This window comes from Phocoena phocoena, chromosome 13, assembly GCF_963924675.1.
Source record: "Phocoena phocoena chromosome 13, mPhoPho1.1, whole genome shotgun sequence".
Lineage (NCBI taxonomy): Eukaryota > Metazoa > Chordata > Mammalia > Artiodactyla > Phocoenidae > Phocoena > Phocoena phocoena.
This window is the reverse complement of record NC_089231.1, coordinates 66,642,445-66,664,147: the sequence shown is the minus strand read 5'-3', so window position 1 is coordinate 66,664,147 and position 21,703 is coordinate 66,642,445. Positions and strand designations below refer to the sequence as shown.

Genomic DNA, 21,703 nt, shown 5'->3' with positions numbered 1-21,703 from the left:
ACCACACAGATCTATGTTTTAACGGCTGAAATACTATTTCACAGCACAGAGGTACCACTATTTATTTATCCTTCACATAGTTTCGAATTTTTCAGTATTTCAAGTACCGGTTCTCTGGGAATTATCCAGTCAATCATGCATTTATTGTGGGCTCACTATGTGCCGCGCACTCTACTCGGGGTTGGGGGTAAACAAAACAAACACCTAAAAATAGTTTTGAGTGATGGAAAGGGGGCATTTTCTTTTCCCAAGAAGACAGGCTGAAAATCGGTCTCTACATCGACCCTGGAGGCCGAGGAGTCCCCCGCCGTGTCTTCCCAGCCGTGAAAGGGGCCCCAGGACCCGTCGGTGCCGGCGAAGAAGACGGGTGGACGCCGCGAGCGCGCTTTTCAGGGAGAGGGTCTGAGAGCTGCGGGCCTGAAGCGAAGAGTCACTCATCACACACTACGTGCCGGGGGCTGGGCACGGAGCAGGACGCGGGGCGCAAGTCCGGCGGGGCGGGGCCGAGCGGCGCGCGACCCTCGGCGCGCTCAGAGAGGTAAGGACCGGAGTGGCCTCTCTGGCCCCCATTCCCGCGGGCTCTATGACACCGCGCTGGCTCGCGGGACGGGGCGCGGTTGGCTGAGGAGGAGGAGACCATTTCACGCTGTATATCTCTCAGTAAGTCTCGCGCGGAACTCTCGCGAGAAATAGGAAGTACCGCGCTTGCGCACTGCTGTAGCGCCTGGTGGCGGTGGAAGGTCTGCTGGCGGGTGTCCGAAGGGAGACTGTCCGTGTGGAGGCCACTGCGCCCCCCGCGACTCACCACCATGAGCAGCACTTTAGCTAAGATCGCGGAGATCGAAGCCGAGGTAATGGGCGCTCGAACACTTCGTCCGAGCGTTCCTCTTCGGCAGCGTCTCTCCTGCCTGAACTTCCCTCAGCCTCCTCAGGACCGGGCCCGCGTTCCCCGACTCCCCTCATCCCGAGCCCGCGTTCTACACCTGTGCAACTTAGTCAGTGCCCCCTTCCAGCGTTCTGCGCCTGTCTGAACATTGTTTCTCTCAGTCTTTTCTTCTTTTTATGTGAGCAACACTGAATCCTATCCCCCCACTTCTGCCCTGACCTGCTCGCGTACTTCAGTATCTTTCTTTATCGCCCCTCGAACTGCCCTCCCCTTCCCCAGTCTCTACTTTGATGACCCCCTTTCCCAGAGTATTGCTCCCGGGAATATGATCTGGATGTAAATTGTCATCTGCGGTGGCTGTTGATTCCACCTGGATTGTTGTGTGACTGTATGGTCTGAAGTGCTCAGAGCTCTTTAAAATCGGTGGGGGCACACCAGGTACAAGCAGTTGAAAAGGAATCGGCAGCTGAGTTTTAGTCTAATCTGTGAATGCTGATTGTAATGACCTTGGTCATGTTTCTTCTGTTTGGGCCTCAGCTGTTTGCTCTGTAATGCGGGGAATGGTCTGCGTGATGGAGAGAATGGATTTTTACTCTTTTAGGTCTGACTTAAAATGGGTGTATTGAAGTTAGTGGGACCTAGATAAAAAACATCATTCTCTCAGAGCTGGGGGAGCATTCATTCTGGATGTTTTAACTTGTAGGAACTGCTTCTGATTTAGGGCTGTGATTCCTCCCTTATAGATGGCTCGGACGCAAAAGAACAAGGCCACAGCACACCATCTAGGGCTGCTTAAGGCTCGCCTTGCTAAGCTTCGCAGGGAACTCATTACTCCAAAAGGTGGTGGTGGTGGTGGACCAGGAGAAGGTTTGTGTTTTGCTTCGACTTTCTTTTTCTTGGTATAATTTTTATTAAAGTAATAAAGGCATATGGTTTAAAAATAATTTAAAATTTTATATCAAAGTCGGTTTGTGTTTCCTAAGCCTAAATTCTTGAATTGTATTTATTTTATTCTACTGATTTCTTTCTTTTTCTTTTTTTTTTTTTGGCCATGCCATGCGACTTGTGGGATCTTAGTTTCCTGAGCAGGGATCGAACCTGGGCCCTGGCAGCGAAAGCACTGAGTCCTAACCACTGGACTGCCAGGGAATTCCCAATTTTACTGATTTCAAAGGCAAATGAATATTCTCTAAGTGAACTAGGGTTTTATTTATGTATATCCTGTACTGATCCAAAATAGATTTACATTGGCTCACTGAAATATGTAAATAAATAGTCAACAAGATAAAGGAAATTAATGCAAAGGGAAGTGAAGGTAGAAAGAATAAGTTGAAGCTGAGAGATAAAGTTAGGATGAAAAGTAATGTCATAAAGTCTGTACACTTCTTAGAGAAGGGCCACAAATTTGGCTTTGAATTTGTTTGCAACCCACTGTAAGAAAAGAAAACTCTGTCAGTGACACAGTCCCCGGAGTTTATAAGAAAAAAGAAAAGAAACCGATTTTTTTGATCAGTGGTTATATAATATTTGGGCCCTAAATACTGTGGGTACTAGAAAGGTATATAACATGTAGAGGTGTAAAGTTTTTACATCAAACACTCCATTTAATTTAAGAAAAAAAAATGTTGTGAAGAACCTAGGGGTAAAACAGGAATAAAGACACAGACTTACTAGAGAATGGACTTGAAGATATGGGGAGGGGGAAGGGTAAACTGTGACAAAGCGAGAGAGAGGCATGGACATATATATACTACCAAACATAAGGTAGATAGCTAGTGGGAAGCAGCCACATAGCACAGGGAGATCAGCTCGGTGCTTTGTGACTGCCTGGAGGGGTGGGATAGGGAGTGTGGGAGGGAGGGAGACACAAGAGGGAAGAGATATGGGAACATATGTATATATATAACTGATTCATTTTGTTGTGAAGCAGAAACTAACACACCATTGTAAAGCAATTATACTCCAATAAAAAAAATAAAAAATAAAATAAACAAAAAAACTCCACTCCATTAAATATTGTGAATTGCTATGGGGGAATTTTGTGTGCTTAAGCTCTACCCTAGAGATAAAATGTAAAAATTTGGAGAAATAGGTTCTAGAGGGATAGGCAACCAGAATGTAAAAGGAATTACATGAGTCTCAACACTCCCAGGGATAACTTTCCTCCTCCTTTTTATATTTGTTGATGTTTTAGGATTTGACGTTGCCAAGACAGGTGATGCTCGAATTGGGTTTGTGGGTTTTCCATCTGTGGGGAAGTCAACACTGCTCAGTAACCTGGCAGGGGTATATTCCGAGGTGGCAGCCTATGAGTTCACTACTCTGACCACTGTACCTGGTGTCATCAGATACAAAGGTGCCAAGATCCAGGTGAGTCAGGCCTGCAGGCCAAGGAAGGGAAGAAATCAATTCTTTCATTTAAAAAACACTTATTTGGAGCTCTGTATATGCCAGGCCTGATCTTTGATCTACCAGGCCCTCACTGTCTAGTAGGGGAGATAGAGCAGTACATAAAAACAATAATACAGTGGGATATCGTTTGTGAAAACACAGAGAAAGGAAGGACTACTTTTTCCACCTGAGGATGGAGGTGGGGGAAGGTCTGGTAAGGCAGAAAAAGCTGCATGTAGAAAGTGACAATGGGGTGGGTTTTGAAGTTCAAATAGAATTTCACCAGCCGAAGAATGTAAAGGACAGTTTTAAGCAGCCATAACAGTGAACAGCCTGCTGTGGTGTGAGCTTAGCTGTGGGACAGTGAGTAGTAGAAACAATCTGGAAAGGTAGGTTGGAGCTGAATTATGAAGGATCTTATGTTTCTGCTTAAGAAGTTGAATTTTATCTTGTACATAGCTAGGAGCCATCAGACACTTTAATAAATACCATGATCGGACCCTTTTGGTTTATTTATTTTTAATTAATTAATTTATTTTTGCGGTACGCGGGCCTCTCACTGTTGTGGCCTCTCCCGTTGCGGAGCACAGGCTCCGGATGTACAGGCTCAGCGGCCATGGCTCACGGGCCTAGCCACTCCGCGGCATGCAGGATCTTCCCAGACCAGGGCACGAACCATGTCCCCTGCATTGGCAGGCGGACTCTCAACCACTGCGCCACCAGGGAAGCCCACTCGGACCCTTTTTAGAAAATAATTCTTATCTGTGAGGCTTAATGAAGTTGTCGTCTTGAGAAGTTCTCAGATAGATGATAGATTTAGGGCTCCCAAATGAGGAGTCCACTTGGGTATGAAAGAAGGAATGTGTAAAATGTAATGGAACACATTCTTTTTTGCTCCACAGCTAAGAAGGTAAGGTTCTGAATTTCATGGCATTTGAATCTAGACTAGAGGTTCCCAAACTTTCTAGTTCACAGGACCCTTAGTGTCTCAGCAATTATTTCCTGATAGTTTTCTGGTCCCAGTAATTTTTTATGGTGCTCCAGGCTAAAAGAAATAACCTAATGGTTCTGTTTGTTAAATAGTTAGATCCAAACAATTATTTATGTCCTTACAGCTACAGTTATTTACTAATGGGATATGGGCACTGCTGGGTACCATATAACTTCTCAAATTTTGGAATCAGATTGGATACTGCCACATTTGTTTCCTTTTCGACACCGATTTTTGTGTAGTGCTTATTTTTTACCATAGTAATCGCTGAAAAATCCAACTTCCCAAAGATTCGGATCTGATGTGATTGAAAGCAGTGTACTAGGATCTAATGGTGAAATTGTGGGCTTCTTGGATTTAGTAGTTCCCTCAGTGCTTGACAGATATTAAGAACTGCTGTTTCTTTTGAAAATTTAGAACGCCCTGAGTGCCTTGGCACATCATTTGGAAACTCTTGGTGTAGGTATTTGTTTTCCCTCTTGCTGAGCTACACAGTGAGTTGTGAAGTACATTCATGCTTCTTTATTATAGAATCTGAAGTAGTGAGGGACCAGTGTCCTGGTGGTATTTTCAGTGGCTTTTTTTCTTTCTGGTTAGGTACCCATGCAGATACTGTTAGGACATGTACCTTTCTAGGACTCCATGTCCAAATGTATATAGTAACAAGAATGAGGACACTTGGGCATATCTGGACCATTGCTTAATTTCATCTGGTTTCAGAGTCTTTGGCAGCTCAGAGAGTAACCTCTTTCCTGATGAGATGTTATGGCACCTCTCTCAGGGCTTCTGGGTATATCAGAATAAATAGCCACTTAACCCCTCTCTTTCCTTGTCTTTTCCTCAAAACCTTCATTTATTTCAGTCTCTTGATCTTTTTAGGTTTTTTTCTTCCTTTTTTCCATGGTACTTTCTTTTCTGTCTGTGCCCTCTGCCTCTGTTTTTCCTTCTGACTTTCTCCAGAAACCAAGTTAAGTAAGCATACTAGTAGGTGTGTTTAACTGGATTAAAATGCCCTCAGATGTTCTTTTAAAAGGCTGTTTTGTGGCAGAGGACTCATTATCTGTGACTTGGTGGGGAATGGTGTACAAAATTAGAACCACCTAATAAGAATTATAAAGAGGGAGAGTTCTGTTTTCTTTGTTGTTGTTAGGAAAGAAGATCTTTTTAACAATAAAGGTGCCTAAAAATGGAATGGTACCTCTTGAGGTAATTAATTACTGTGTCTGGAGGTGTTCAAGTAATGGCTGAACCACCACTTAACCAGGGATGTACATATGTATACATATATATGTGTATACGTATATATGTGTGTGTGTATATATATATATATATATGTATATATATAGACTTGTACCTGCTTTAATCTCTGAAGGCATTTGAGTTTGAAGTAGGTTAACATTCCAATTCTTAAAATCCTACAGTTACATGATTTGAAGAAATATTTTTTATTTTCTCATCTCTTAGTTGGTTGTAATCTGAAATTCAGAATTGTAAAGCATAGACTGTTTTTATTGGATGAAATATAGTTGCCACATTCAAATAGTTCAATGTAATTTTAAATATTTAAATAGTTTAATGTAATTTTAAATATTTCCCTCTCAAGAAAAGCTAAAGTTAACTTGCTTTTACATTTGTAGGGGCTTCAATAAATTTCTCCGCCATGTTCAGGTGCCATGGCTCTTGCTCTCTTGTCTCAGTATAAAGCCTTTTGCTGATGGAATACTTTTTTTTTTTTTTTTTTAAAGCAGGCAGGGATTTACAAAGTGGTGGAAGTAGATTACAGAATCTTTGGGAGGGCTGAAGAAATACACTTTAGACTTAATTTCTTAGGAACAACTGGTGATAGACGTTTTGATTTTTCAGACATCTTTATTGAAATGTAATTCACATACAGTTAACTGCACAGGAAGTATACAATTTGATAAGTTTTGACATATCTATAAACTGGTGAAAATATCACCACAATCAAGATTGTGAGCATATCATCCCCAAAGTTTCCTCATGCCCCTTTCATCCTGTAGTTTACATGTTAAGAGTTTTATATAAATAAGACCATGTGTAAATATAAATGAACTCTTTTTTGGCTGGTTTCTTTCACTTAGCATAATTATTTTGAGGTTCTCTTATATCACCCTGCTTCCCCTAATATTAGCACCTTACATAAACATAGAATAATTATCAGTAATAGATTAACTCTGGTGCAGTACTAGTCACTAAACTATAGAACTTGTTCGAATTTTTACCAGTTTCCCGACCAGTGTTCTTTTTCAAGATTCTATTTGTGATCATCCCATTTTACGTTCGGTTCTTTCTCCTATTCTGCCACCTGTAATAGTTCCTCAGTCCTGTCCTTCATGATCCTGACACTCTTAAAAGAGTGCTGATTAGTTATTTTGTAGACTGTTCCTCAATTTGGATTTCTCTGATGTTTTCTTATGATTATACTGAGGTATTATATTTTTTTGGCAAGCATACTACAGAAATGGTGGTATGTCCTTCTCAGTGCATCTTAGGGATTCATGATGTTAGTATATATTATTGGTAATATTGACCCCCATCAGTTGGTTAAAGTGGTGTCTGTGGGGTTTCTCTACTGTAAAGCTATTATCTTTCTTTTTGTAGTTAATAAATATCTTGGGGGAGATACTTTGAGAAGATACAAATCCTGTTTCACAAACTTGCCCACTCATTTTAGCATTCATCTGGATCTCATATGCAACAGTTATTACTGTGCTTCTTGCTTAATGGTGATTCTCTATTTTTCTCTTTCCTACTACATTTGTTAATTGGAATTCTATTATATGGAGGAGCTATTCCTTCTCTCCCATTTATTTATTGAATTTGTGTCATTGTGGGCTCATGGATATTTATTTCATGGATTATAATCCAGTACTACCATTATTTTATTACTCACATTGTTCCAGGTGTGACTGTTAGGAACTCCTTCAGGTTGGCTCCTTTGTTCTTTCCAGAAGCCCCCATCTTTTTGTGTGTAATGCCTTATTTTTTGGTACCACATGATGTTCCAGGCTAATCTTATATTTTCCCTGCCCCAGCCCTGGAATCTGCCACTTCTGAAGGAGTGCGCGTTCCTTTTATTGGAGACAGATGTTTAGAAATCAAGATCTGGTGTGCTCATTAGCCCCCATGTAGCCTTTTAAATCAGTGTAACTAAAGTTTCCAAGTCAAGGCAGGTGTATTGAACATAAATTACGTTTTTTGAAAGAGAAAGGGTAGCTCAATTTAACTGGTGCGTTGTATCAGTTTTAGAGGAGGTAATGTTATTTATTATGTAGTGAGGAATAGGAAGGACATTTTGACCAGGTTCTTGAATGGAAAAGTTGAACTCTCTAAGCACCTCCTGAGTTTGTTCTTTTTCCTTGTGGTTTATTTAATGTGAAGTTTATTTCTGTGATATCAGATATGCTTATAGCAAAGACTAGTTATTGTTGTTGCTGTTTTTTGCCTTGCCGCGAGGCTTGTGGGATCTTAGTTCCCAGACCAGGGATCGAACCTGGGCCCTCGGCAGTGAAAGCGCGGAGTCTTAACCACTGAACCGCCAGGGAATTCCCCAGCAAAAGCTAGTTTTAAATGATGTTTTGATAAGCTGCAGCTATATACCTGTCTGTTCATATGGGTAATTCAGTATTGGCCATACAGTAGTATGGCCCTTGGTATTTTCAGATTTTACATATGCTCTTAACAGACTCTCAAGGGCTTATAACTATAGTTTGTGAATTTGAATCATCGGTGCTATGGATTTGGTTTTGATGTTCTCATCATTAAGTACATACACTGTGACTTCTGTGAAGTTTTACTTTATTGCATTTCCTGGGCAATTGAGTGGTCATTTTCAACTGGGGACACCTATCAGAGTCACCCATGGAGCCTTCTGAAATACAGATGAATATCTGAATCCTGCTTTGGCCCTTCCAAATCAGAATTTACAGGGATGAAGCTCAGATATCTGCTTTTTTTTTTTTTTTTGGCGATACGCGGGCCTCACTGTTGTAGCCTCTCCTGTTGCGGAGCACAGGCTCCGGACGCGCAGGCTCAGCAGCCATGGCTCACGGGCCCAGCCGCTTCGCGACATGTGGGATCCTCCCGGACCGGGGCACGAACCCGTGTCCCCTGCATCGGCAGGTGGAGTCTCAACCACTGCGCCACCAGAGAAGCCCCTGCATTTTTAATTGTTTTATAGGTGATTTTTATGTGCTTGCCTGATTAAGAATGGCTGCAGAAATTTTTGTGAACTGGAGGATTCACAAAGGTCTCAGGATTTATTGCTTGTGAATGTCATGATCCACTTATTATCTATAGTAAGGAATTTGTATGGAGCATCAGCCTTCTGAAAAGTGGGGGAATATTGAAAAATATTAGTTAGAATAATGGATTAAGGCCCCCAAAATGTGGATTATAATCTTGTTTATTAAGACTGTGACTTTGGGCAAACCACTTAACCTCTATGAATCTCAACCAATATCCTTATTCACAGACTTACTAGGCATTTTGAACTAGATAAAGTATGTAAGAACCTTGCAGCTGACATTTAGTAGATGCTTAGTAAAAGTAAGATTTACACATTCACTTATAAGGAAGATTGGATTTGGATCTCCTAAATTTTGACTACTTGAGAAATAAATCATTCTATTTGATCTGTTCAGATTTATAATCAGTTTTTCCTTTTCTCTCCGTAATCTTCCAGCTTCTGGATCTCCCAGGTATCATTGAGGGTGCCAAGGATGGGAAAGGTAGAGGTCGTCAAGTCATTGCAGGTGAGTGTTCCAGGGCCACCATCCCAGGATATCATCCCTTTACTGGGTACTGTTCCTTTAGATGGGACTGTTGGGCTTGGAGTTGGTACCACAATGAAGGGCATAGTTTTACCTGACTTCTCACTGGAGTAGAATGTCGGAACTTAAAGGGACCTCAGAGAGTATCAGTCCAGATCCCCATTTGCAGAGAAACACTAAGGACAGGAGAAGTGAAGTGCGTTGGTGCAGTGTTGCACTGTTGTGGCAGATTCAGAGCTAGAACTCAGGTTTCCTGACTCCCACCCATGCCTTTTCTTCTTCTTTCCTTTTTATTTGAGGTAAAATACTATAAAAGGATAATCATAGGGGAATTCCCTGGCAGTCCAGTGGTTAGGACTCTGCACTCTCACTGCCGAGGGCCCGGGTTCAATCCCTGGTCGGGGAACTAAAATCCCACAGGCTGCAAGGCACGGCCAAAAGTAAATAAATAAATAAAGGCTAATCATAAATTGCAATAATCTGCTACCCCACCTCTTTTCACCTTTAGTGTCATTCTCCATTGGCAGGTACTGACAAGTCTTCAACTGTTTCTTCTATTTCATATTTTAAAATGTTATGCTTATATTGCTATTTCATGACTAATTAATTTTAGATACCATCTGTTGGTTTCATGTTATGGTAGGAAATTAGCTCTCATACTCCATGTCTCTTTTTCTATTCTTTCAAAGAAGTTGTATGATAATTTTTAGTTAACTCACTAGTTGTGGTATATATTATTATGTAATGACTGTCTGACTTTTGTTGTACTGAGATAAGTAGTGTGTTATGACTTGGTTTCTTTTCTGTTGAGATCTGTTTTTGAAGTTTGTTTTTCATGGAGTTAATAATTGGTTCTTGTTTTATTTTGTTTACTTTTCTGTTTGTTAATATTTTTCACATGTTCCAATAGATCAAATGCCTATTAATCAGTAGTTTTCTAGATACTTGAATACAGTTCCAAATACAGTCTTACTGCTTTCATTATCTCCCCTCAACCCTGACACTACCTTCCTTTACCCTTTGTCTTTATGCCTCAATCTGGATTGATTGCTTTCTAGACCAACACTGTCCAGTAATGGAAATGTTCTACAGTAATGGAAATGTTTTGAATTTGTGCTGTCCAATATGGTAGTTGTAGGTGTGTGGCTGTTGATCACTTAAAGTGTGCCTGGTGCAATTGAGTAACTGAATTTTAAATTTTATTGAATTTTAATTAATTTAAATTTGAATAGCCCCAGGCAGCTAGTGGATGCTGTATTGGATAATGCAGCTCTAGGCTTTTTGCATGGCTGTCATCCTGAGATTTTCTTTTGTGTTCTTGTGTGGGATCCCCTATTTCTTAGAGTCAGCGTCTTACCTTTTTTGGGTTATTTTAATGTTTTGCTGAAGCACATTCTTTAGAAACTTACTGAAAAAGAGTGAATGATAGGTACATTGTTCTGGTTTTTCTTTTCATGTTTGAAAGTATTTTTATTCTACCCTTATATTATTAATTTAGCTATTTATGGAATTATAGGTTTGAAGTCATTCATGGATGACTATCAGAAATATGCTAAATTAAAAGAGCCAGGCACAAAAGACTAGATTTTGTATAATTCTATTTATATGCAATTCTAAAACATGCAGCTTAATCTAGGGTGACAGAAAAGCAGGTCAGTGGACTTCCCTGGTGGCACAGTGGTTCAGAATCTGCCTGCCAGTGCAGGAAACACAGGTTCGAGCCCTGCTCTGGGAAGATCCCACATGCTGCAGAGCAACTAAGCCCGTGTGCCACAACTACTGAGCCCACGTGTTGCAACTGCTGAAGCCCGTGCGCCTAGAGCTCGTGCTCTGCAACAAGAGAAGCCACTGTAGTGAGAAGCCTGCATACTGCAACGAGAGAAGGCCTGTGCTCAGCAGCAACGAAGACCCAACGCAGCCAAAAATAAATAAATACATTTTAAAAACAGAAGAAGAAAAGCAGATTAGTGGTTGACAGGGAATTGAGAGGAAGATTCATTGCAAAGGGGTATAAGGGAGCTTTTGGAGGTGATGGAAATCCTCTGAATCTCAGTTGCTGTGGTGGTTATACAGGTATATACATTTGTCATCAAGCCACGTGCTTAACACTATTTTTTATAAATTATATCTCAAAAAAGTCGACAAAAAATATGCTAACTGGATAATCTTATTCTTTTAGAATTCTTACTGTTTTAAATCTTTCTGAACTTTTTCAGGAATTCAGGTTATTATCTTCATCCCAAATTATTTTTCTACTAGTGTATCTAGAAGTTGACACATCCTCTAGATACACTAATAGAAAACAAAGAATACATTGCAGATTGACTTCTGGCATAAATCTTTGGAAAGCTTAAGAACTTCATGTGTGTCTGTGTATTTATAAAAAAAAAAAAATCCTTTGTCTCTTAAGTGTAGGAACTCTAGACCACCCCCTCCCCCTTTTGGAGTATTTGAATTATGTTCCACCCCCTCCCCCTTTTGGAGTATTTGAATTATGTTAAGTCTTTAATGAGCTTTGAAAAAAATTTTATTTTCAATTCTTCAGTGGCCAGAACGTGTAACTTGATCTTGATTGTTTTGGATGTCCTGAAACCCTTGGGACATAAGAAGATAATAGAAAATGAGCTGGAAGGCTTTGGCATTCGCTTGAACAGCAAACCCCCCAACATTGGCTTTAAGAAGAAGGATAAAGGAGGCATTAATCTCACGGCCACTGTAAGTGGAAAAGGTGATATGGGGCAGGTTGCTGAAGGAACTGGGGTGGAGAGTGGATTGTGGTACATAGACATTGACATTTGGAAATTGCCTGGCTTCTCCCAGCACTAATTGAGGTAATACAATGATGTTGTAATGACTGAGAGAGTAGGACAAGAGTCGGTCTCAGACTTACTTACCTTTGTGACTTTATTTCTTCCTTTGGGTTATTTGGGGTGATATGGGACTAAAGACCAGTCTTATGTTTGCATGAAGTAGATGGCTGCTGATATCATCTATTTTCATTCATTCAACACAGATTTATAGAGCACCTACCATGGGCCACACATTGTTTTAGGCTTTCAGGGGGAATGGAAGAGGGAGCAAAATAGACAAAAATTCCGGCCCTTAGATTCTAATGGGGAAAGTAGCAAACAAAATTAATGAGTGATTATAGTATATTAGATAATGATAAACTAAGGACAAAAGTAAACTAGGGAAAGAGGATGGAGAGTGTTGGTGGGAGGGTTGCAGTTATTTTTTTTTTACATCTTTATTGGAGTATAATTGCTTTACAATTGTGTGTTAGTTTCTGCTTTATAACAAAGTGAATCAGTTATACATATGTTCCCATACCTCTTCCTTCTTGCGTCTCCTGGGTTGCAGTTTTAAGTAGGTTGATCAGAGAAATCTTCACTGGGGTGACATGAAGGAGTGAACCAAGTGAATATCTTGAGGAAGAGCGTTTCATGTTGAGGGAACATCCAAGTGCAAGGCCCTGAGGTGGAGGGTTCCTTTGCACATTTGAGGAACAGAAGAGTGAGCAGGCAGGAGAGTGGTAAGAAACAAAGTCATAGTATAGGGCCAAACATGCTTTTACTTTGCAGGAGATGGGTAACTTTTGGTTGAGTTCCAGTCTGTGGAGTAAAATTGATTCAGGTTTTAATGGAATCAATCTGGTTGTTGAGAACAGACTGAAATGGGTTAAGTACAGAAGCACAGAACCCATTTAAGAGGTTATTGCAATAATCTAGTCAAGAAGTGATGGCTTCTTAGACCAGAGTTGTAACAGTGGAGGAGATGTGGAGTGGTTGATTGTGGAAAGATTTTGGAAATAGTTGGTAGGAATTACAGCTGGACTGGATATGGGTTGTGAGAGAAGGAGGTGATGGTGAGTTTTTGTTCTGAGCTAGAAAAATGGACTCTCATGACTAAAATAGTAGGACTTTGTGTAGAATAGGTTTGGAGAGGAGGGGAAGATCAGATGTTCAGTTTGAGATGCCAGTGACACTCAAATTAGACCTCCAAGTGTTACTGTCAAATAGGCATGTGAGGAATGATCTGGGTTGGAGCTATACATTTAGTGGTTATCAATTTTAAAGCCATGAGCTTAGCTGAGATAACTTAGCTGAGGAAGCAAATATAAATAGAAAAGAGGTTCAAGGATTGAGCTTTGTGACACCTCCCTCCATCCCCCACAATGATTAGACGCTGGGAGATGGGAAGAATCAGCAAATAAGACATCTCAGACAAAGAAGAAGGAAAACTGGAAGAGTTTAGAATCCTGGAAGCCAATTAAAGAAAGTGTTGCAGATTGGTAGAACGATCAATTCTGTCAATTGCTGCTTCTAAGTCAAATAATTGAAGAATGAGAATTTCCTACAACATTTAACATTCTAGAGGTCCAGATTATTTGACTGGCATAGGTTTAAGCTGTCCTGCTCAAAAGATCTTTTCTATTATCCTGTCATAATGTTTGAACATTCTTTCTGTATTTTTGCTAAGGCTGCCATAATAAAGTACTATATAGACTGGGTGGCTTGAACAACAGAAATTTAATTCTCTTAATTTTGGAGACTGGATATCTGACATCAAGGTGTGAGCAGGACTGGTTTCTTCTGACACCTCTCTCCTTGGCTTGTAGATGGCTGTCTTCTCCTCTGTCTTCATATGACCTTCCCCTCTGTGTCTGTGTCCTAATCTCCTTTTCTTATAAGGATGTGAGTCACATTGGATTAGGGCCCACCCATATGACCTCATTTTAATTTAATTACCTCTTTAAAGACCCTATCTCCAGTCACATTCTGAGATACTGGGATTAGGTCTTCAACATATGAATTTGGGTGGGGATGGGGACACAATTCATGCCATAGCACATTCCTTTGAGTTTGGAAAGATTTTTAGTTTTTGAGTATTTCCTACTAAAAGTCAGGTACTCTCATCCAGGATAATGGTCTTTAGAAATAAGTTTGCACCTTATCTAGGATTATCCAGGTACATCGGTAGATACTCTTAAGAGGTTTTTTTTTGCTCTCTGACCAGTCATTGTCTTCTATGCCCATTCAGTGCCCTCAGAGTGAACTGGATGCTGAAACTGTGAAGAGCATTCTGGCTGAATACAAAATCCATAATGCTGACGTGACTCTGCGTAGTGATGCCACAGCAGATGACCTCATTGACGTGGTGGAAGGAAACAGGTGCTGACTAAATGTGCCTGAGTTTGAATTTGAAGCCTTGTAATGGCAACAACATTGGATTATGAATCTGGCAGACATTGATTCTAACTCCAGTTGTGCTGTTATCTTAAATAATAGTGGGCCTTGCGTTCTTTAGCTGTAAAATGAAGGGTTGGTCTTGATTACTGACATCCTTCTTTGCTCTGCAATTTGATCATGATAATCTAATTGCTTGTTTCAGTTACTTGCTGTGAACTAGGCTATCCCCTAAGCTCTGTGTCATATGATGGTTGAAGCTCTGTATCATATGATGGTTGAAGAGGGTAGGTTCTCAATCTGCTCTCACAGAATTAATTCATCTGAGAAATCTTGTAGGCTGTTCTGAAGAACTGAGAGCAGACTGGCTGTGTCTATTTTCTCTAAGGGAACAGAGCTGAAACCCTATTCCATGAGACATTACTATTACTAGTATTTGAAATTAAATTATAATTGAAACTACTGTTAAAATTATTTCTGGCATTTTAAAATAAACTATTTATTTATTTATTTATAGCTGCGTTGGGTCTTCGTTGCTGCACGCAGGCTTTCTCTAGTTGCGGCGAGCAGGGGCTACTCTGTTGCGGTGCGCGGGCTTCTCATTGCGGTGGCTTCTCTTGTTGTGGAGCATGTACTCTAGGCGCACAGGCTCAGTAGCTGTGGCTTGCAAGCTCTAGAGCACATGCTCAGTAGTTGTGGCACCTGGGCTTAGTTGCTCCACGGCATGTGGGGTCTTCCTGGACCAGGGCTTGAACCCATGTCCCCTGCATTGGCAGACAGATTCTTAACCACCGTGCCACCACGAAAGTCCATTTCTGGCATTTTGAAAACAAATAAAAGCTAGTGCTTTGAGTTACGTGTTTTGGAAGTGAGGTAATTGAAGCCTGAGAAGTTGTGGCTTGCCTAATTATTAGTAACCTTAGCTGCCCTATTGATTGAACATTAGGATTATGACTTTGCTAGATGTATTAAAATTTTTTTTTTATTCTTTAAAAGTTATATTATTAGAAATATATTTACATTCTTACAGTTCATAAAAGAACTCTGGGAACTGGACTCTGAGACTTGCCCAGGGACACATGTATAGAAAGCGACAGAGCTGGGAATAAATTCATTCTTTGTGACTCCAAAGCTTGTGTTCTTTCCACTGCAGGATGCTTTCTCAGTAATTAGTTGCATGACTAGGGACTACGGCTTGAGTTTTGTTACTTCTCAACCCATAGTTCACTTTTTGGATGTTCTACCTGATTTTGGTAGGAAGCTTTTTCTTTTTTTTGGCTGACTTTCTTATGACCCCATTTAAGAATCTCTGATTTGGGGTCCTGGGTGAGAGGGTGCTGATAATCAGACTGACAGTCTTGTCCACAGCTCCAGACTCACGTACTGTTTTTCTTCTACAGAGTCTATATCCCCTGTATCTATGTGTTAAATAAGATTGATCAGATCTCCATTGAGGAATTGGATATCATCTATAAGGTGCCTCACTGTGTACCCATCTCTGCGCATCACCGCTGGAATTTTGATGACCTGTTGGAAAAGATCTGGGACTATCTGAAACTAGTGAGGATGTAAGTCTTAGTGGATAGGGTAATATTACTGTAGGATTTAAACCAGACTGTCCTAAAATGATACCCTCTAGAGCTCATTAACATAATCTATTTTTGGAGATATAAATAAGTTAATTCCTCTCATCTGCGAGGCTATATTGAGGGCACTTTCTTCCTCAAGATAGAGGTTATCTGGGTCTGATCTCCGGGGTGATGGAGGGTTGATTTGCATTCACACATGAAACATTCCAAGAAGTAGGCAACCTCTATTCCCTCTGTGTTCTAGTTACACCAAACCCAAAGGCCAGTTGCCAGATTACACATCCCCAGTGGTGCTGCCTTACTCCAGGACCACGGTCGAGGATTTCTGCATGAAGATTCACAAAAATCTTATCAAAGAATTTAAATAGTAAGTATCGTGGGCCCATGGTGCCTTCTTTTCCCTGTGAGCTACTGGTTCTACTAATAATTCTTAGGATAGTATTATAGAAATTAGGCATCAGGAGATGCTTGCTTGGTTAGAACTTTGCAGGGTCTTCTTAAAACCATGCCAGCTTGGAGCAGGAAGAACCCTAAAAGCCTTTTCAGGTTGGGAGGGCTGACAGTACAAAGTGCTCTGACTTTCTCTTTTTAATTCGTCTTCCTCTTGGCAAACACAAAATGTTAATTCTTCCTGCCAGCATCGTACTGGGCTTCACTGGGTACTGAGGGCCTCTCTAAACCTTTTGCAGGAGTAAGTCCCCCTGATCTTTCTCATACTCCTCACTGCTGATACAGGTGGAATTTTTTTTTTTTTTTTTTTTTTTTTGCCACAATGTGTGGCACGTGGGATCTTAGTTCCCTGACCAGGGATTGAACCCATGTCCCCTGCATTGGAAGCGTGAGTCTTAACCACTAGACTACCAGGGAAGTCCCGAAATATACTTCTTTTAACATCTTATTTTGAACTAATTTTAGACTTACAGAATAGTTGCAAAAATAGTAATAGAGTTTCCTTATATCCTTCACCCTACTTTCCCTAACATTATCAGCTCACATAAGCATAATACAATCATCAAGAACAGAGGTTAGTATTGGTACAATATTATTAACTAAACTATAGACCTTATTTGAATTTTAATACCTTTGCTACCAGCATCCTCTTTGTGTTTCAGGAATCTACATGGGATTTTAGCTGTTACTTCTCCCTAGTCTTCCAGTCTGCCAGTAATATTTCCTTAAGTCTTTCAGTGTCTTTGATCTTGGCCTTTTTGAAGAGTACTGATCAGTTATTTTGTAGAATGTCCCTCACTTTGGGTTTGTCTAATGTTCTCTCATGATTGAAGTGGGATTATGCATTTTTGGTAAGAATACCACAAAAATGATGATGTGTCCTCAGTTTGCATCATATCACTGGATTCATGATGTTGATGTATCTTATTATTATTTATTTTATTTATTTATTTTTTTGCGGTACGTGGGCCTCTCACTGTTGTGGCCTCTCCCGTTGCGGAGCACAGGCTCCGGACGTGCAGGCTCAGCGGCCATGGCTCACGGGCCTAGCCGCTCCGCGGCATGTGGGATCTTCCCGGACTGGGGCATGAACACGTGGCCCCTGCATTGGCAGGTGGACTCTCAACCACTGCACCACCAGGGAAGCCCTGATTATTATTATTTTAAAATTTATTTTATTTATTTATTTTTGGCTGTGTTGGGTCTTAGTTGCTGCACGCAGGCTTTCTCTAGTTGCGGGGAGTGGGGGCTACTTTTCATTGCAGTGCACGGGCTTCTCATTGTGGTGGCTTCTCGTTGCGGAGCACAGGCTCTAGGCATGCAGGCTTCCGTAGTTGTGGCTCGTGGGCTCTAGAGCGCAGGCTCAGTAGTTGTGGTGCACGGGTTTAGTTGCTGCACGGCATGTGGGATCTTTCTGGACCACGGCTCGAAGCCATGTCGCCTGCCTTGGCAGGCAGATTCTTAACCACTGCGCCACTAGGGAAGCCTGATGTTGATATATCTTATTGATGGTAATATTTACTTTGAAAACTTGGTTATGTTGGTGTTGGCTGGGTTTCTCTACTGTAAAGATACAGTTCTCTCTTGTTTGATAAATGTCTTGGGGAGGTACTTTGAGACTATGAAGATCTGTTTCTCTTCAGATGTTTACCTGCTGATTTTAACATCTATGGTGGAGCTTGTCTGCAACATTTATTGCTGTGTTGTTTGCTTAATGGTAATTCTTTATTTCCCTCTTTCATTTTACATTTATTTATTGGAATTCTATTGTGAGTTATAGCTAGCTCTTCTCCCCTGTTTATTAATTCATAATTTATTTTTATTAGTATGAGCTCTTGGATATTTATTCAATGGTGTTATAATCCAATCCTGTCGTTATTTTGTCACTCAAATTGTTCCAGCTTTTGCCGTTAGGAGCTCCTTCAGATTGGCTCCTATGTTCTTTTTGATAGGCTGCCATCTTTTATTTATTTATTTTTTAAACATTTCCTTACCTTTCGGCACTACTAGATGTTCCTGATTCATAGTGATTTTTCCTACACCAGCCCTGGAATCAGTCACTTATCCAAGAAGCCTGGGTTTACAAGATCTGTGTGCTAGGCCTCCTCATTGTTAGTGGGCTGTTGTTGCTTGTAAGGCCCTCTTAGCAGACAGAGTTAGGAAATGTATGTAAGGATACTAACCTGTACTTACAAGTCCATCTGTATTTCTTTATCTCTCTTGTCTTATGTATGTATCTATTTAATTTACCCATCCATCCTATCTATCTATATTAAGAACCATCAGTTTATTTATTGTTACCTCTGATTCCAGTTCAACACCACAGGGTTCATTTTAGCCTTCTCCTTTTTCTTATTTTAACTTCTCTCTCCAGCAGTGAGAAACGTGGCTGTCATTATCTATAATCTACTTATTTAATTCTAGTATATATAAAAAGTAGTTCAGACCTGCAACCTATAATTCTGTGAGAAATATTTTAACTAACTGAATTACAGTATTTATCAATAATTCTTTTTATCTTTACAGGCTGAAATTTTAAAAATTGTTTTAAAAACAAGAGAAAAAAACAAAAATAACAAAAAAAAATAAAATAAAAACGAGAAAATAGAAAGTAATTGTAGAAAATTAGGAAAGCATAGAAATAGTTTTTATTTAATTAATTAATTTATTTATTTTTGGCTGCATAGCATGAAGGATCTTAGTTCCCTGACAGATATTGAACCCATGTCCCCTGTAGTGGAAGCGTGGAGTCTTAGCCACTGGACTGCAGGGGAAGTCCAGAAATAGTTTTTTAAATATTCATACTTGTTTCTGACCCTAAGAATACTGAAAGAGTGAAGTCCTTTATTAAGCTTCACATTCCTTTTATCAAAAGTAACTATCCACACACAGGTGCTAACTTCTACTGCCCTCAAATCATTATATTTTGACACATACTTGAATCAGTGAAGGAGAATCTTGGGAGAAGTTAGACATTTTCTTTTTTCAAAATTTATAGATTTCTGGATAGTTCCTGCCTTCCATGGTAACAGAACACTGTTCAAAGCCTCTGAATTGTAGCTTAACCAAGGAATTAAAGGGGAGAAAAATATTTTGGAGAAGAGACATATGAAGGCAAATAGAATTTTATTTGGTCACTATTTTCCTGTTTTTGTTTTTAAATTATTGCACAAGTAGCATTTTAACTGTCTTAATAATAAAAAAAATTCAGCTTTAGGCCTACTAATTATGACGTGTCCCTGTTGCATTCCCTTTGTGTCCTTGACCACATGCACACATTCTTTGATAATTTACTATATAAATGTTTTCTCTGTGTTATAAGATTTATATATATAATTTTTATAACCATAGTTTTCCTATCTTTTGCTACTTTATGTAAGTTTCTAGTCTTAACGCACAGACCTTTCCCTTTTTATTTCTTTAATCCAAAAGTAGGATTAATGATTATATGGCTTATGATATGTTTTGCTGCATTGCTTTCCGAAAGGGCTGAACCTGTTTACATTTTGCCATCAGCAAAATACAAGGCACTGACTCTATTGCAGGCATTGAATTTGACTGCTAAAAATTAGTTTTCTAACTTAAGATAGTAAAATGGTTACGCTGCATTTATCTTGCTTGTTAGTACATTTGAAAGATTTTATATATATTTGTTTTACTAATGGTGATGTATCTCTTCTTGTTATTTGTTTATCTGTTTTTATTTAAAAAAGTGAAATCTTGTTTAATGATTATTTTTTTGGGGGGAATAAAGATTTTTAAAGCAAAGACAATATAAAAATAACATGGCCAATGTTTTCTACCCCTTGGTACATAGTTCTTAGTCTCTGAGGCTGGTATCAGTGTCTTGTTCACTCATTTCCATCAGTAGCACATCATACTGTTAGTATTGGAAGCCCATGGATAAAAATTACCTTTCTATATTCTAAGAAATCAGGAGACCTATCAGTTATGGCTTCTTGATAGGGAAGGAGAGTTTTCCTAGTTTGGCTGAGGAAGGAGGTCCTACATTTCTTATTAGTACCCACTGATGGTTTCAGTAGACCCCATAAAAACTGGTATTCTCTAACAGTCTGTAAATAACTGACATTGCATTTGTAGGAATCAATTTCCAATCAGTTATTTCAGGGTTTTTCTCTATTAAAAACATATGCTTTCTCCTTTTAATTTTGAATTAGTCTTGTCATACTTCTCATTTGTATTTTTTCTCTTTGACTTTCATAAGTTGGCTTTGGAGCAAGAGGAACCACACAACTTCCGAAAATCTTTGCCACTTTTTATGTGAAGGTTCCAGTGTGCCACACTGCTTAGGAAGCTAAAGCCTTTGGGCTTTGACTGGGGACAGGGGACCTTGGATATTGCAGGCCTTTGGCTCTTAAGAGCTGGAATGCTAAATCTGAGCAGAAAGTGGCACCTAGGTAGATAGAAGCTAGGTGATTATTTACGCTAACTGTTCTTTTTTTCCTTCCATACAGCGCTCTGGTGTGGGGTCTCTCTGTGAAACACAATCCTCAAAAAGTGGGTAAAGACCATACGTTGGAGGACGAGGATGTCATTCAGATTGTGAAGAAGTGACACCATCCCCTTCACCATCTGCCAGGCCATGGCTGCTTTCTCCATGATCAAACACCTGACTCCAAGCCCCTCCTGGCTTTGGCAGCCACTGGATCAGGATACAGGGGAGGGAGATGGAGGCACCCAAATTGGAACTTCACTTGTCTTAACTTGGTGTCACCTTGTATGTTGAGCTGCATAAAGGACCTGGTAGGCCAGCAAACTATGTACAGTTCATGTGTCATTGTCAGAATTTGTTTTGAGGAGGACTAAATGAGGATGGGTATGTGTAGTGAGGCAGCTGCAGAAGGAGTACTTGGGAGCTTGGTCTTGTATGTGAAATGGGTAAAAATGTGACTGCAACATCTCACTTGATGGTTAGTTGTGAGAAACCCTTCCAACTCAGTGTGGGTTTTGGTCCTTTCAGGTGGTCTTTCCCAGATGATACTGGAGAAAGGAAGGACTTGATGTAAGTTAACTGATTATTCCCTGCAACGCTAGCTATTTTGGGAGATGGTGTAGTATGGCGGTTGAGTAAAATACTCTGACCAGGCACATCAGGCCTTTGAATGGCAGGCCCACCTCTAATTAACTGTGGAATCCTGCATAAATTACTCAATCTCTATAAACTTCAGTTTTCTCATGTAACATGGAGATGGTAATAACACTTACCTTCTGGAGTGGAGATTCTTAGTATTAAGAGAGATGGTACTTGTAAAATGCTTACTAGCACAGTATCTGGCATATAAGTACTTGGTGAATGTTGGCTCTTGTTTTCACTGGTTCCTTTCCTTTAGTTAGAGCACAGCTGTGTATCAGTGTTGGGCTGAAAGTTTAGCTGAACCATGCTGCCAGCTGGGTGC

General features: G+C 40.1%; 1 protein-coding gene across 1 annotated transcript; it reads left to right on the top strand.

The window, feature by feature from the left end:
• The first annotated feature begins 666 nt into the window (after positions 1-666).
• On the top strand, positions 667-21,075 carry DRG1 (developmentally regulated GTP binding protein 1). The gene is made up of 9 exons (XM_065889805.1): positions 667-851; positions 1,630-1,753; positions 3,081-3,256; positions 8,974-9,043; positions 11,607-11,776; positions 14,102-14,232; positions 15,648-15,815; positions 16,081-16,203; positions 20,762-21,075. The coding sequence occupies exons 1-9, from the start codon at positions 810-812 to the stop codon at positions 20,859-20,861; spliced, it is 1,104 nt and encodes a 367-aa protein (XP_065745877.1). The 5' UTR covers positions 667-809; the 3' UTR covers positions 20,862-21,075.
• The last annotated feature ends 628 nt before the right edge of the window (positions 21,076-21,703 follow it).